Source organism: Gadus macrocephalus, chromosome 11 (assembly GCF_031168955.1).
Source record: "Gadus macrocephalus chromosome 11, ASM3116895v1".
Classification (NCBI taxonomy): domain Eukaryota; kingdom Metazoa; phylum Chordata; class Actinopteri; order Gadiformes; family Gadidae; genus Gadus; species Gadus macrocephalus.
Window position 1 is genome coordinate 21,400,928 of NC_082392.1, and position 16,019 is coordinate 21,416,946.

Consider the following 16,019-nt stretch of genomic DNA (forward strand, 5'->3'; position numbering starts at 1 on the left):
GCTGTGCAGGACTCCGCTACCCACACAGCACAAACTACACAGTGGTATCGGAAGTACTATATTACTGTTGTTACTGTTATGTCATAGTTTTGTGGTTTGTTTATCCTTTGTTAATATTGTTATGGCACTTTGTAGACTACAGCATGTGTTTGGGTGTGACTAGATAGTTCTCACAATCAATTCAGAACCCAAGAAAACATGGTTTTATACATTTGTTAATGTATGGAGAAGAGCAAGACAACTGCAGTGTGTAGGAATTTTCTTGTCTGGGTTTCGAAATGTATGTATATTGTCTTTCATTATCGCATCACTATCTTCATCAGTAAACACCTCCCCTCCTATATAGAACAGTTAGAACAGTATAGTGCTTGCACGCTGTTTAAAAATCTGATCTAGTTCATAAGAATGAATGTAATGCCCGTTGAGCCTTCATGCTCTAACTTCTAACAAGACCAAATCTATATTTAAATCACTGTACTACAATGTCCACGCAGAGGTGTGCAGAGTTCGGGAGGTCAGCCGTTTGGTTGTAAGACGATATAGCACCTTGCTATTTACTGAATTGTCATTCATCCATATGTGTCTGTTTAACCGCCAGATGTTTCCGAGATGGAGTCGTACCAGGACTACTCTTCCATAGACGACAGGAGGTCCCACCACTCGGATCAGTCTTCTCATTCATCCAATGACCGATACAACTCCAGGTACCGGGGGCGGGCGGGAGACCAGCGTAGGATCAGGGTCCAACAAGTTTAACCTCACCAGCCTCTCGCAGATCGGTTGGACTATACAGGGGAGAATAAATCTGGTTATATTAAACTCTGGCAGGTAAAAATAACACATTGTAAAAGTTAATGTTGGACCCTGCTTGTGATGATTGTCCTTATGAGTAGTTTTGTCTAGTAGTGGAGTCTAGTCGACCACCACTAAGTGAGGCAGGGGCCCCTACCCAATGATAATCCACAGCTGAGGAGGAAGATAAGCAGTATGTGTAGGACATAGGTCCATAGTCTTAGTCCTGAGGTCCCGGGGATTAAGCAAAGGATATCAGAGACACCTGAATTATTTGCCACCTTTCAGCAAAGAGACCCTGACCAGGTCCAGTCATTCAGGGATGTTAAAGTCCTCAAGCTTAAGTCCAGAAGGGGCTGGTATATATGATGCAATAATAATATTGAAGGAGAGCAAATTCATCAACTCCTTTTATCAATCAACATTGAACATACAAATACTTTGCCTCACTTTGTCTTTTCTCAGGTTATCCTGGCATGGCGTTCAGGTGGCTGATAGAGATTAATAACCCCAAAGTCATTATTGCAGCAAAAAAAAAATACTTTGTTGTATACGGGGAATGGGTTAACCTAGCGATTGTTAATGCTTGGCACTTGTTTCATCCTTACTGTACCAACAGTGATATATATATATTGGGGGGGGGTTGAAGGTCTATTGGCTCTCAGCCAAAGAACGGGGCTGTTCGAGTCTCCAAAACGTAATGTCTTTATCATTGTCTCATTTCTGTGTGACAGGGAAAATCTCATCCCGGTTACCAAGGCGACAGGGCGGCGTATTAAAAAACCTGAGGATCTCCGGCTGTCATCAAAGCACAAAGTAGACGTGCGGCCCGCTGAGGAAGCTGGAGGTATTCAACCACCTCCTCACTGTACACACCAAGGCCTTTCAAATGCAAGGTTGAAGTATAAGAGACAGTGGGAGATCATTGAAAGGACAAATGTTAGTCGACTTGCATTTGGCTGTGGGTACTCCAACACAGAATGTTTGTCTTGCAGCTACTGTCAAAATAACTCCTCAAATTCTTCTCCGACCCAGCCCAGAAGAGGAGGAAATTTATGGGTAGGCCCCTAATTGTGCTATGGTCTTTATAAGATATTCTCTCTATCTCTGCAGTGTCCGAATTACTACTTGGCTTTAGGGGGGGTCTCTAAAATGAAGAAAAAACTCAACCCCTGAGAATTTCCTCGTAAAAGCACAATTTAAACACTCAGAATGAGACTGACCCTTCCAAAATTTTCTTTCAGGGGTACCTAGGTTTCTGTCGGGGGAGCTCAGCCCCCCCAGCTCCCCCATAATTCGAACACTGTATCTCTGTATGATGCTCTGTATGATACTCTGAATGACCCTCTCTGTATGACCCTCTCTGTATGAGGCTCTCTGTATGACGCTCTCTGTATGACCCTCTCTCTATGACACTCTCTTTATGACCCTCTCTATGACGCTCTCTGTATGACCCTCTCTCTATGACGCTCTCTGTATGACCCTCTCTCTATGACACTCTCTTTATGACCCTCTCTCTATGACGCTCTCTGTATGACCCTCTCTCTATGACGCTCTCTGTATGACGATATCTTGAAGCATTGCTTTAGCAGGTATGCAGCATAAGTCAGACCAAATGCAAAAATGATAACCAACACTATCTGAAAATGAATATATATAATGCATACATTTCATATATGTTATACTTCATTCCTGTGTACAAAAACTAGATGTTCCGACCTATTGGCATGCCTAGGGTTTTGGGCTAGCATGTCATGCCCAAAACCCATCAGATCATTTGACATTTAATTTACATCAATTTAATTCATAGAGATCGGTTAGAAGGCAACATGGGTATCCTCAAACAGCAAACATTACAAACATTTATTATTACAAATATTCAGTTTATTTATTTTGATATATATATATATATATATATATATATATATATATATATATATATATATATATATATATATATATGTATACGCTCATTATACAACAGTTAGGAACCAATCAGATCGCTAGATTTAGGCCCCCCGATGTATAAATATATATATATATGTGTGTGTGTTTATATTCCTTTTTTTATGAAAAATGGTAATTAGGGGATGTCATTTCTCCCTGTTCTTATTGTTTTAGTGAAACGTTTTCTTCACATGTATATAGTCTCAGAAGAACACAGCGCCTCAGGCCTCTGTCCTCACTGTCTAACGGAGCGCTGTTCCTACAGGCCTAACACAGTGATGGCGTGCTTCCAGAAGGGGGACAGCCTGGGCCTCCGACTGGCAGGGGGCAACGCTGTGGGCATCTTCATTGCAGGTGTTCAGGAGGGCAGTCCTGCGGAGGAGAAAGGCCTGCGTCCCGGGGACCAGATCGTAAAGGTAAGCAAGCATACACACTAAATATATCTGCCTGCACACATCACTGTTTCGGAGGGAACCGCTCAAGGGATTGCATGATTCCTTAAAGAGGTAGGTCAGGTGTGATTCAGATTCAGATTCAGAGTTTATTTTATTTTATCTTATTATTAGGCAAGAGTAAAAATGTTAGTGTTGCTTCCTCAACTGCCACATAGCAGCAACAATACAAGATAAACTAAATAAGATTACAAAAAATACAAATATGTAAAAATAAGTACATTTAGTTGAATGTGACATGTTCAATTAAATGTACTATACTGTCTGGATAGCCTCCAGGATCTTTACTTGTCATACAAAAAAAAGTACATCCCAACATCCCAGCACAACCTGCCCTTTTACACCATCTAAATTCCCAAAACAATTCAATGTATTGGGTCATTAGTGAACAAAGAGATCATAAAAAAGGATAAGTTTAATATTGTTGAGTTTAAAACTGACTAGTTGTACTAAGTAACTGTTGTTTTCAAGGTGAACAATATCGATTTCCGAAACATCTTCAGAGAAGAGGCAGTTCTGTTTTTGTTGAAGATCCCCAAAGGGCAGGACATCACCATCCTGGCACAAAGGAGACATGATGGTGAGACATTCCCTCTTAGTGATGGTACATACATATATTGTACAACAATGCTTTGAGTTTCTCAGGAAAACCCTTTGCTTTGTGCACAGATATAAGCCTGATCCTGAACATAATATTTAGCTTTTGCAGCTATACAATAATATATATGTGATTATAAAACAGTTTGGCGATCAATGTTTGCATCTTTGTATTGAAATTTGTGCATTCACTTTTTGGTGTAGTCTTCAACATTGTGCTGGTATCGGGGCGCAGCGATTCCTTCTTCATCCGTACTCACTTTGAGTATGAGCGGGAGGGCCCTCAGAGCCTGGCCTTTGGCAGCGGGGAGATCCTGAAGGTGGTCGACACGCTCTACGACGGTAAGCTGGGGAACTGGCTGGCGATACGTATCGGCAAGGAGAAGCAGCTTCTGGAGAAGGGCGTCATTCCCAACAAAATCAGGTGATCATTGCACGGTTGTGATTATTATGCTATAGTCGTGATAAGCCTCACATTCTGTTAGCGGGTGTTTAGAAAGTCCACCAAATCCCAATTAAATGTTGACCTTAAATTTGATAGGAAACGTGTTTTCTACTTATATTATTTGATTCCGTAAAATGCACTCAGAATTCCCCGCTTTTGCACTTTCTGGGACTATGTAGACGGCCTTATCTTGACTCTGCTAATTCTGCGTTGTGTTAGTCATATAATGAGTCGGGAGACAACTGATGCCTTGCCAGCTGAGGGGGTCTTTAATCTCTGTGTGAAACACATTAAGAACAGCGACAAGATGCCCGTTTCCACATGCACTCCTCTCTCCAGCATGGCAAATCACAGACTGAAGAGGATAGTGCGAAATAAACATGAAGTGACCTCGTGGGTCACTATGGGGCTTACATAACCTAACCTAATAAAAAAATAGCTCTCAAAACAAATACATGGATATATATCAAGACGTGCATAAAAGAAAAATAATAAATGAAAGGCATGAAAGGATTCCTGATGAATTATAACTTCCACCGGTTACAACTGCACTGATTTGTTTAGTCGGTCCTGAAACATTGAATGGTTTGTGTGATATGTTGTTCTCTCTTCGTTGAAGGGCAGAGCAGATGGCAACCGTCCTGAGCCCTCCCAGAGACATCGCTGGGGCCGACCGCGCAGAGTTCTGGCGCTTACGGGGCCAGCAGGACGGTAGGAAGAATGACCTACTGAGGAGGAGCCAGGTGGAACAGAGTACCCTAAACACCCCGTACCCCACCTATGAGAAGGTGGTTCTCCGAGAAGGTGGGTGAATGATGACAGCGTATCAGACCGTAGTCTTTCAGAGTGTAAGTGAAGAAGTAGAAATCTATGCGATAACATTACAAATGAAACTTGAATATCTTAACGATTTTTGGATTGTGTTTCAGTGAATACTTGTTCTGTGCGTTTCCTCAGCTGGTTTCAGGCGTCCTGTGGTGATATTCGGACCCGTTGCTGACGCAGCTACTGAGAGGCTGGCCAAGGAAATGCCTGATCAGTTTGTTATTGCCAGTATGTTTCTTTTATTGTGTGCCTGCCAACATGAACTTCATTATCATCCAGGTCCTATTACGAGTGCCTTTGGGTGTATTTATGATCAAGTATATCTCAGAAGAATAAAGAAAGAAAAGAAAAATAATTAAGCTCAAATAATAAGTAATAATAATAAGACATATTTTACTCCTGCTACTGTTCTACTGTTAATAGAAGCAAGTGCAAAGCACTAACATTCGCTATTAACCCATTCCCCGTATACAACAAAGATAGCTAGGATAAGATGCTACCGAACAATTTAATTTTTCTATGTGTAGGTGATGTTGTATTTCTGTTGCTTCTTTGTCCCAAACCCTAGAAACAGAGCCTAAAGATGCGGGTCCCGTCAGGTCCTCAGGGGTGGTGCGACTCAACACCATCCGGCAGATCATCGAACAGGTGACCTACACCCTTAAACACGGACAGGTGCACTACACCCTTAAACACAGACAGGTGCACTACACCCTTAAACACGGACAGGTGACCTGCACCCTTAAACACAGACAGGTGCACTACACCCTTAAACACAGACAGGTGACCTGCACCCTTAAACACAGACAGGTGCACTACACCCTTAAACACAGACAGGTGCACTACACCCTTAAACACAGACAGGTGCACTACACCCTTAAACACAGACAGGTGCACTACACCCTTAAACACAGACAGGTGCACTACACCCTTAAACACAGACAGGTGCACTACACCCTTAAACACAGACAGGTGCACTACACCCTTAAACACAGACAGGTGCACTACACCCTTAAACACAGACAGGTGCACTACACCCTTAAACACAGACAGGTGACCTGCACCCTTAAACACAGACAGGTGCACTACACCCTTAAACACAGACAGGTGACCTGCACCCTTAAACACAGACAGGTGCACTACACCCTTAAACACAGACAGGTGCACTACACCCTTAAACACAGACAGGTGCACTACACCCTTAAACACAGACAGGTGCACTACACCCTTAAACACAGACAGGTGCACTACACCCTTAAACACAGACAGGTGCACTACACCCTTAAACACAGACAGGTGCACTACACCCTTAAACACAGACAGGTGCACTACACCCTTAAACACAGACAGGTGCACTACACCCTTAAACACAGACAGGTGACCTGCACCCTTAAACACAGACAGGTGCACTACACCCTTAAACACAGACAGGTGCACTACACCCTTAAACACAGACAGGTGCACTACACCCTTAAACACAGACAGGTGACCTGCACCCTTAAACACAGACAGGTGCACTACACCCTTAAACACAGACAGGTGCACTACACCCTTAAACACAGACAGGTGCACTACACCCTTAAACACAGACAGGTGACCTGCACCCTTAAACACAGACAGGTGCACTACAACTTTAAACACAGACAGGTGCACTACAACTTTAAACACAGACAGGTGCACTACACCCTTAAACACAGACAGGTGCACTACAACTTTAAACACACAGGTGCACTACACCCTTAAACAGACTGCTGAAGCTTGCAATGTGTTCATTTTAAGGAATTGCCCATCGGTGCTATAACGTTTGTATTACCGTGACTCTACTGTAACATGTTGACTCTCTTTCAATCACCACTTTAAGAACAAGCACGCACTGTTAGATGTGACCCCGAAGGCGGTAAACACCCTGAACTACACCCAGTGGTACCCCATCGTCATCTTCCTCAACCCCGACAGCAAGCAGGGCGTCAAGCTGATGAGGCAGAGGGTGATGCCCCACTCCAGCCGCAGCGCCCGCAAGCTGTACTTGCAGGCACTCAAACTGAGGAAAACCTGCTCCAACCTGTTCACTGGTGGGTGTTACAGCCGACAAACACACTGAAGACCACTGATTCACTGGTGTTACAGCCGACACATACACTGGACATCACTGATTCCCTGTTGCTACAGTCTACACACTCACTGGACATCACTGATTCACTGGTGGGTGTTACAGCCTCCACACTCACTGGACATCACTTTTTCACTGGTGGGTGTTACAGCCTCCACACACACTGGACATCACTTTTTATCTGGTGGGAGTTACAGCCTCCACACACACTGGACATCACTTTTTCACTGGTGGGTGTTACAGCCTCCACACACACTGGACATCACTTTTTCACTGGTGGGTGTTACAGCCTCCGCACACACTGGACATCACTTTTTATCTGGTGGGAGTTACAGCCTCCACACACACTGGACATCACTGATTGACTGCTTAATGTGTGAGCCTTAACACACGGTGTGCGGCACACATATATGTTTGAGGGCAGGGGCTTTGGACAAATTCTTGACTAATGATATGATACTAATATCAAATGGGCCCAACATGGAGTCTGACGATGCAGGGATGGAAATGGGACAGGGCTACAATACCAACACTAGATTGCTCCATAGACAGTAACAAAATAATTCATATAAAAAAGTTTTGAAGCCTAAAGTTCACTACCCAGTTCATTAACAGGCACAGGCTTTTAGTCACTGGGAGGAGTACCTTAGTAGAAGGAGAGCATTTTGCTGTGCATCTCTTCACTTCTTCCACACTGTAGACTGGTGATCATATCAGGAACATCTTGAAGTTCTGGAGATAAATGTGCAACAAGTAGGCATGGCTGCTCATGGTGCATGATGCTTCATCAAGTGCCATGGGTGTGAACTACTGAAGCACAGCTTACACCATGAAGCTTCAGTTCAACCTCAAATATGGTCTATGGTCAGTGACTACTGACAGACTGAACGGCTCATGGAGTTCAACTGGTTATGCAGTCAGATGCAAAACAAAGGATCTGTAGAAGGACATGAGGACACATATTTCAGGAAGTCAAACACGTGTATTTTAGCTATTGTTTCCTGTTTCTTGTGTTGAATTTGAATGGCAAAGCATAATGTCTATGACGGTCTGGCCTCTCCATTCAGGAACCATCCATCTGAACTCAACCAACGATGCCTGGTACAGCACCCTGAAGGACGCCATCAGACAGCAGCAGATGCAGGGTGTCTGGGTGTCCGAAGGGAAGGTACATTCAGGGTTTAATTGCATATCATATTGATTAATATTATAATATATATGGATTCATTAAACACAGTTGACTGGCTCATGAATCAATTCATTTATTATGTTTTTTACTTTGTATCCTCAAGGATCCAGAAATATCTGAAATATAGTGAATATTACATATATTACATTACAACAATTTATTTGTTTTAAATGTGTGATATTGTTCATGCCATAGCCTTTAACTACTGAATACTTTAAACTGATGATGCCGGATGGCTTTGCCTGAAGGCAAACAGAGACACAGAGCACTAGATATACTCAAACTATCTTTAGTTCGCCGCGTCAGATCGCTGTAATCCAGAGCATGATTATCTTTTGAATCTTGAATATCTTTCTAACTTTACCAAGGTAAAAACAAAATCGACTTTTAAACTGCATAAGCTACTATTGACAATGTGTGATTTTTTTATAATTCACCACAGCCGCGGCATGCTGCAATGCTATTTGACTTGAAGTTCTTCAGGACTTCATTTGCTGGCGGTCATTATTCTTAAACACATAATTATTATTGGAGAATGTCACAACCCGGGCCAGCCACTAACATTGCCGAAATATTTTTGACTATTTAATGTATCCTGCTACCAATCCAAAATACATCTAAAATATATAAATATCAACATGTGGATAAATATTATGTTATTAACACAAAACAAATCTAATAACTACAAAAAAGATATCTTGACGATAACACGTTTGCAGGTTTGCACACCTTAAACAATTTTTTGTTCCAATCTACTTTATGTAATCACTTTCCTTTTATTGGTATCTTTATGACCCCGCTAACGACGTCCTGATATAGATTATATTTGTGAGTCGTGCTATATTTTTTAGCTTAATCTTCTTTTCTGCTCTCCTCTGTGCTTCTGCTGAATCGACTCTGTCTATCTGTCTGTGCGTCCATTATGTCAACCCAAGATCCATCATGTGTCTTCTTTTAGTTGGAGCGGATAGAGACTGAACTGGACTGCCCCGATGCGGAGCTTGTGTCCTACCTGTCCGGCATGACCGCAGACTACCTGAGTGTTGATGGCCAGCAAGTGGCCGACATCAGCGCTGACCGGGGGTCCTGTGTCCCCAGCCAGCCTGATGCAGATCTGTTGAGCCACCAGCCACCACTCACCTACATCTCACCCATTAGCCACGTGCTAGCCAAGGAGGTCAGTCAGCAACGTCCAAAAAGTGATTTGTGGGGGGAATTTTGTCCTCATTTATACGGGTTAAGTTCTGGATAAAACAAAGAAGATGCCGTTGCAGTGTTGAATAGTAAACACAAAACAAAACGCACTAGGTCAGACTAGTCTGCTGTAATGAAAGCGCCCTGGAGCATTCTGGCACACGATCTGTCTGACCATAGATTTATGATGGAAAACGTGGAAAGGATAGAAGCGAATGTGTTTTAAAACACATTCAATGCCATGTTGGATGTACTTGAGACTTTCTTTAGGATAAGGTGAAATGGCAGCTGACTATAATTATTACAAATAGAATTGTAATGATTCATGTTGATTTGTAATTTATAATTGCAACGCAAATATGGGAATTTGTATGCTACTCAAATGAGTATGACAGCTCATGTCATACATTGGGTTCACTGTAAGATTATTAAAAGAAATCTATAAAGTAGTAAATGAATGCAATTTTTTGCCAAAAGCACAGTTGATTGCTGTAACGTGATCACTTTGGGTATAACAATTTTCTGACTTCTATCATGCCCCTTCTCAGATCTGTACTGAGCTTTTCCTCTTATGGTGTTAAACAGCAGTTGTTGTATGCATAGTTTCTGCCACGATTGTGGATATATATATTCAGAAGACCTGCAACTATTCTGAAGGAGCTGAAATATGAATCGATGTAAGTAAATACTTTTGCGCAGGTCTTCTACGGTTGCAGTCCAGACTTCGAAAGTTCTCCAAGTAAACTAGCCATTCTGGAAATTCCCAGCCACACACCTGTCGCACAACCAAATACCACACAGGTAAATAGATACAGAAATCACAGAGATATATACACATTTTGCTCACACATGCAATAATTTTCTGTCCCACACAGCCATGTTTCAACTGATCATGCCTCTCTAGGGTGCTTTAGATTATTTGTTACAAATGTAAATAAACATTCAACATTTGTATACATTTGACAATAACAATTTTTCACGGAGGTTAGGTTAATATTTGTGACATTGATAAAGAAAGCTATTATTTTGAAGTGGCAATTATCCCTAATAAATAGATAAAATAATAAAGACTGAGTATTCAAATAAGACTAACTCCCTTTCTATCCGTTTTCAGGTGAAGTTGGCTCTAGGAGAAGAGGCTGAACTTGCATTACTTCCTAGCCACCCTCATCATTGCATACTTCAAAATATCCATCCTTCCGACAGTTCCCCGTACAAGTATATCTCCAGCAACGGAAGCAGCACCCCTGACTTTCACTCCTCTGCCCCCCTGGCTCCCTTCTCCTACCTGAAGTCTTCTCCGTTCAACTCACTAGGAAAGTCTGTCGTGGGCGTAGCACCCTCGGCCGTGGCCAGACGCTCTTCCATTCAGCAGGATGTCCCAAGACACCCCTCCATCACTATTGAGAACACAGGCACCGACACGGACCTTCAGCAGCAGGAGGAGGGGCAGGGTGACGAGACGCGGTGCCTCATGGAGGAGCCCGTGACGCAGACCTTCCTGGGGAAGATCCAGGCTTTTGAGAGGATGGATCTCCTCGCCCGCACCCAGAGGATACACGAGCTACAGGAGGCCCGTAAAGCCAGAGTCAGTTACATTTACATTTACGGCCATTAGCAGACGATTTATCCAAAACGACTTACAATAAGTACATTTGTCAGAAGAAGGTGAAACAATATATCGCTGTATGTCCAGTAAGAATGTGCATAGAACCAAGTGCAAAGCATTAACAATCGCTGGGTTAACCCATTTAACCCATTCCCCGTATTCAACAAAGATAGCTAGGATAAGATGCTACACAACTAAGTACTTCAACTAAGTACGACATACAATAAGTGTGTACATTAAGTGCCAGGATGTACAACATACAATAAGTAAGAGGGGTGGGAGGGGGTGGCTATGCCGAGTCTAGGTGAATTCTGAACAGGTGAGTCTTAAGTCTTTTGCGAAAGCTGCATGGTGAGCGACTCTGCGGTCCTGATATCGGCAGGGAGCTGGTTCAACCACTGTGGTGCCAAAACAGTTTGTGAGGGAGGGAGCAGTAGATGTACAGTTTAGAGAATATAGAGGGTGTTAGTATTATTAAAATGGCTACACCTTTTAGTTTGGCAGAAGGAAATTGATGACCAACCACCACTTGTCGATCATAATGGTAATATCACTACAGCTATTGTGTATAGAAACTGTTAACTGTTAACTTAGGGTGGAAGTAGGCTATTTACTGTCTACATGATCAATTAGTTGTGATTGTTGTATTGATTAACAATTTCAAGCATTCGGCATGTTTCTCGAGCAAACAGATATTACATCTTAAAGGAGTTGTCATCAGGTATGCCAGGTAACTGATTTATTACTGCTAAACAAAACTGCTTGTTACTTTTCCTATCTGCCACAGGAGATGGCTCAGAATCCCAAAGACATTTACTCTGTGCCTCTGAAGACCCCTAAGCTGGAGTTGAACCCACAACAGCCTATATGGTAGGCCAACTGCTGTAGGACAGCTCTTGCAAAAATTGACCAGTGAGTGATTGAATGTTTTGTTTTGTTTTTCCGTTATGTCACTCCAGTCCACCTGGTATCCTTCCGCATGGCAGGAGATACTCTGAGGGAAGGACTCTAGATTAGTTCCCGGTGTGGGATGGTTCGAGGTACGACCGGCAACGCTGCCTTTCAGTGATGTAAGAGTAGTGCATGACGGCCCTGAGAAAGACATCCTGCTCCTCCCTGACAGAGGGGTGAACAGAGTCTGTTACAGGGAGTCGGAGTGCACTGAGGGCCTGACTATGACACTAGAGGGGGTGAACAGAGTCTGTTACAGGGAGTCGTGTGCACTGAGGGCCTGACTATGACACTAGAGGGGGTGAACAGAGTCCGTCACAGGGAGGGAGTCGGTGTGCACTGAGGGCATCACTATGACACTAGAGGGCTGCCCCCGTTTGACCAGTCAACAGATCTATATATATAGATATCTATATATCTATAGATAGAGATATCCATATAGCTGAATAGGCATGGTAGGTTGATTTAGTTTACACAAGGTGTAAACAAGGTGTAAAGTGCTTTATAAAGGAAGAAATCCCCAAAAAATTACAATAATTAAAATATATATTAAGAATAATTGCAGCACAGATGGACACATTTTATTGAAAGCTGTAGCCAGAAAGTGTTGAGCCTTGATAAGAATAAAGTGTTGAGGTAACCGTAGACCTCAGATAATCAGTTAGTTTGTTCCAGATCTATGGTGCATAGAAGCTCATTCAACATGCTTTGTTGAAACCATGGGAACAGTGAGCAGGCCAGTCCTAGATGAACTGAATGGTCCAGTTGGCTCATAACACACAAGCAAATCAGAGATGTATTTTGGTCCTTTACAGTTTAGTGCTTCCGAAACTATTAGGGATATTTTGACCTTAGTTCCCTGGCAACGAGGAGGCCAGTGCAGTGATCTTACTGTGATCAGATTTCTCAGTCTTTGTAAAAACTATAGCAGCAGCATTCTGGATGAGTTGGAGTTGTCTTGTTGGAAAGAAAACTGAACGTATAATAAAGCTATTCTTAATGTTGTCTCGATAATGGCGGCTTCCGAACTACCCCTAAATGGGATGGTTCGGAAACCCTTCCATCGGAGGATACCATGTAGACTGCAGTGATTCAGTTGGTCAAATATCCGTCTGTACACTAGTGACCATGGTTGCTCACGTTTGCAGCCTTAGTTTTTAAAAGTTGCAGAGTGGGGTGTTTCAGTTTTCTGTGTATTCCCCCAGGTCCCCCTCTGAGCCTGAGCGACTGTCATCCTCACCCCGGAAGTTGTCTCATCCGGAGATCCATCACTTTCCCCAAATGGACATGGAAGACCAAGACAATTTTTGGCTGACTAAATCTGTCAAGCAAAATTATAATGCTGTAAATTCTCCCCATCATTTTCATTTCACGGAACTTTAGTGTTAGCATAAACCGAGCCACAGAGATACATGTAACCATTACATTTTAGAGAAACATCCTTATTAGTATATTACTATATAAATATTATACAAAACACAACAATTTTAAAGGTCCCGTGGCATGCTACTTTAATATAGATATTAGTGGGCCCCTTTTGAAGACTTTCCCAAAATTCAGCCGTGGTGCAGAATTACAGCCACTACGAGCCAGTCGCACATTGAGCTTTCCCCAAACGCGCCGTTTCGGTGTCTGTAGCTTTAATGCAAATGATGTGGAGAGAGGCGGGGGAGGAGGGTGGGAGTGGTGGGAGTGTGGCCCTGAGCAACTTGCGGCACGGTACCATGCGCTCTGTTTACAATGGATGTATCGCAATGGCGAGGCGCACACAGCCTTTGGTCGTGTTCTGTAAATATTCTAGAACACTCCGGGTGCTCCGGCGGCAGTCCTTGAGCTCTATATCTAAGTAATATCATATTATTCGTAGATATCTATATCATATAATAAATATTATCAAGGCCAAAAGCTCTGTGCGTCTCCAGATGATGTTATGAATCACAAACGACTGCGTCGGGTTCTCCGACGTCTCTGGTTCTTCCACTTCCACATCAATCTGAAGTAGACTGAACCACGTGCTGCCGGCTGCCGGGCGGTGGTGCTTTGTGGTGCTGGTGCCTTGCGGCAGCGGGCGGCGGGCAGTGGGGATCAACGATGACTGAGTAACTCCAACTACAGTCTCATTGTGGAAATACCAGAGACGTCAAAGAACCGACGTGTTATGGGGGAAAATTCCAAAACGGCGTGTCTGAGCTTTGTTTTCCCAAAGGCGGAGCAGAATGCCTGGTGCTGGTTTTACGACCAACGAAATTTCTAGCTACTGGGGGTGCAAAGGCAGGCTAGGGGAACTCATATTAATGTTAGAAAACCTCAGAAAGTGTAATTATAATGCCATGGGATCTTTAATGTACAGGATACCATAAAAAAATTATCACTAAATATTACTACCAAACTTATCAAGTTTGTGCTGTACATTTTTTAAACGCATATTTATTTTCAGTTTTCCAGCGCTTCATGTTTCTATGATATTTGTGATATTGTAAATGGTGAAATATGATATTTTAATTGTTTAAGGAAAACAATTTCATCTGAAACATGAGCTTGCTGCAGGTTTTATTTTCCCCTTTCCTATTATTCATATACTCTTGGTCTATATATCGCTGTCCAATGAAGGCCTCTGGGGAGAATTACAATATGAACATTGATCGCACAATATACCCCAGCATTTTGATGCTGAACAAAATATTTTCATCACAGAAATATTAATCCAGTGCACTATCTAACCTATCTAATCTCATCTATTCCCAATATATTCTCAATTCATGTAACTTAATTTACCTTTCCTTATCCTATAGTAAGGTTGAAATTTATAATGAATAATAAAACATATTGAAAAATCTTGAAAATGCTATTTCCCATTAAAGTCATGATCAGATATGATGGAATGAAATTGTTTAGTCATCTGCCTCTCAGAATAGCGTCTGTGTGTGTGTGTGTGTGTGTGTGTGTGTGTGTGTGTGTGTGTGTGTGTGTGTGTGTGTGTGTGTGTGTGTGTGTGTGTGTGTGTGTGTGTGTGTATGTGTGTTGGTCAGGGGAATGCCCCTTTTTAGCTTGAGCCCCTGCCACACAAATTGTATCTTCACCGCACTGTAGAGATATTTATCAAATTAATAAAAGGGATTTATCAAAAGAGATAAGTCAATAATCAGTTTATTCGTTTTTCCTGGAGTTTCTCTTTAGCAGGCATGTATTTAACTTTTGAAGGAAATGTAACAGGAAGTGTCTGCCTGTGTAGTCTTAAACAAAGAGTGTAAATTACATATTTTCTCAGTTTAAACACATTTCAAGTATACCTCTTTCGCTCGGGAGCTTCAGATGTCCGAAGCCACAGATCTATGCCTCAGCCGAGCCCCCTAACTCTTTCCACAACCCGCTTCCTCTCGGACCCCTAACTCTGTCCACAACCCCCTTCCTCTCGGACCCCTAACTCTGTCCACAACCCCTTCCACTCTGACCCCTAACTCTGTCCACAACCCCCTTCCTCTCGGACCCCTAACTCTGTCCACAACCCCCTTGCTCTCGGACCCCTAACTCTGTCCACAACCCCCTTCCTCTAGGACCCCAAACTCTGTCCACAATCCCCCTGCTCTCTGACCTGACCTTGCTGGCCAGGGGTACCTTCAGGTCTTGTAACGCCTCCTTTGTGCAGGCCATCTTTTTCCATCTAGATTCCCTGACAGACAAACTGTGTTTGAATTACAACATTTATTCTATCGTCATTGTTTTTCTGCATTTTGTAGTAGTAGTATTTTAAAGATTGAAGAGTCCCTATATATCATTTTAAGCTCAATATGATTCCTGGTTATGGTATTGATGAACTGTATTAAAGTGTATCAATCAATGCAGCTCTGACTGGACTCCTAACATCCCAGATGGTACTATGTAATAAACCATCTGGCGCAAATACAAAA

At 42.6% G+C, this 16,019-nt stretch overlaps 1 protein-coding gene across 3 annotated transcripts in view; it reads left to right on the plus strand.

The window, feature by feature from the left end:
* Positions 1-16,019, plus strand: part of LOC132468087 (tight junction protein ZO-2-like) — a 38,811-nt gene extending 22,792 nt beyond the window's left edge. Inside the window, exons 8-23 of one of the 3 annotated variants that reach the window (XM_060065732.1) lie at positions 599-704; positions 1,527-1,639; positions 1,788-1,851; positions 3,005-3,155; positions 3,663-3,771; positions 3,993-4,212; positions 4,853-5,037; positions 5,191-5,286; positions 5,627-5,706; positions 6,920-7,130; positions 8,236-8,336; positions 9,316-9,534; positions 10,251-10,352; positions 10,666-11,139; positions 11,948-12,030; positions 13,317-16,019. In XM_060065732.1, the coding sequence (XP_059921715.1) occupies positions 599-704; positions 1,527-1,639; positions 1,788-1,851; positions 3,005-3,155; positions 3,663-3,771; positions 3,993-4,212; positions 4,853-5,037; positions 5,191-5,286; positions 5,627-5,706; positions 6,920-7,130; positions 8,236-8,336; positions 9,316-9,534; positions 10,251-10,352; positions 10,666-11,139; positions 11,948-12,030; positions 13,317-13,494 (2,492 nt within the window). In that variant the 3' untranslated portion in view covers positions 13,495-16,019. Of the gene's footprint in view, positions 1-598; positions 705-1,526; positions 1,640-1,787; positions 1,852-3,004; positions 3,156-3,662; positions 3,772-3,992; positions 4,213-4,852; positions 5,038-5,190; positions 5,287-5,626; positions 5,707-6,919; positions 7,131-8,235; positions 8,337-9,292; positions 9,535-10,250; positions 10,353-10,665; positions 11,140-11,947; positions 12,073-13,316 lie in introns of those variants that run through there. The other 2 variants (XM_060065733.1, XM_060065734.1) reach the window with 2 other exon arrangements.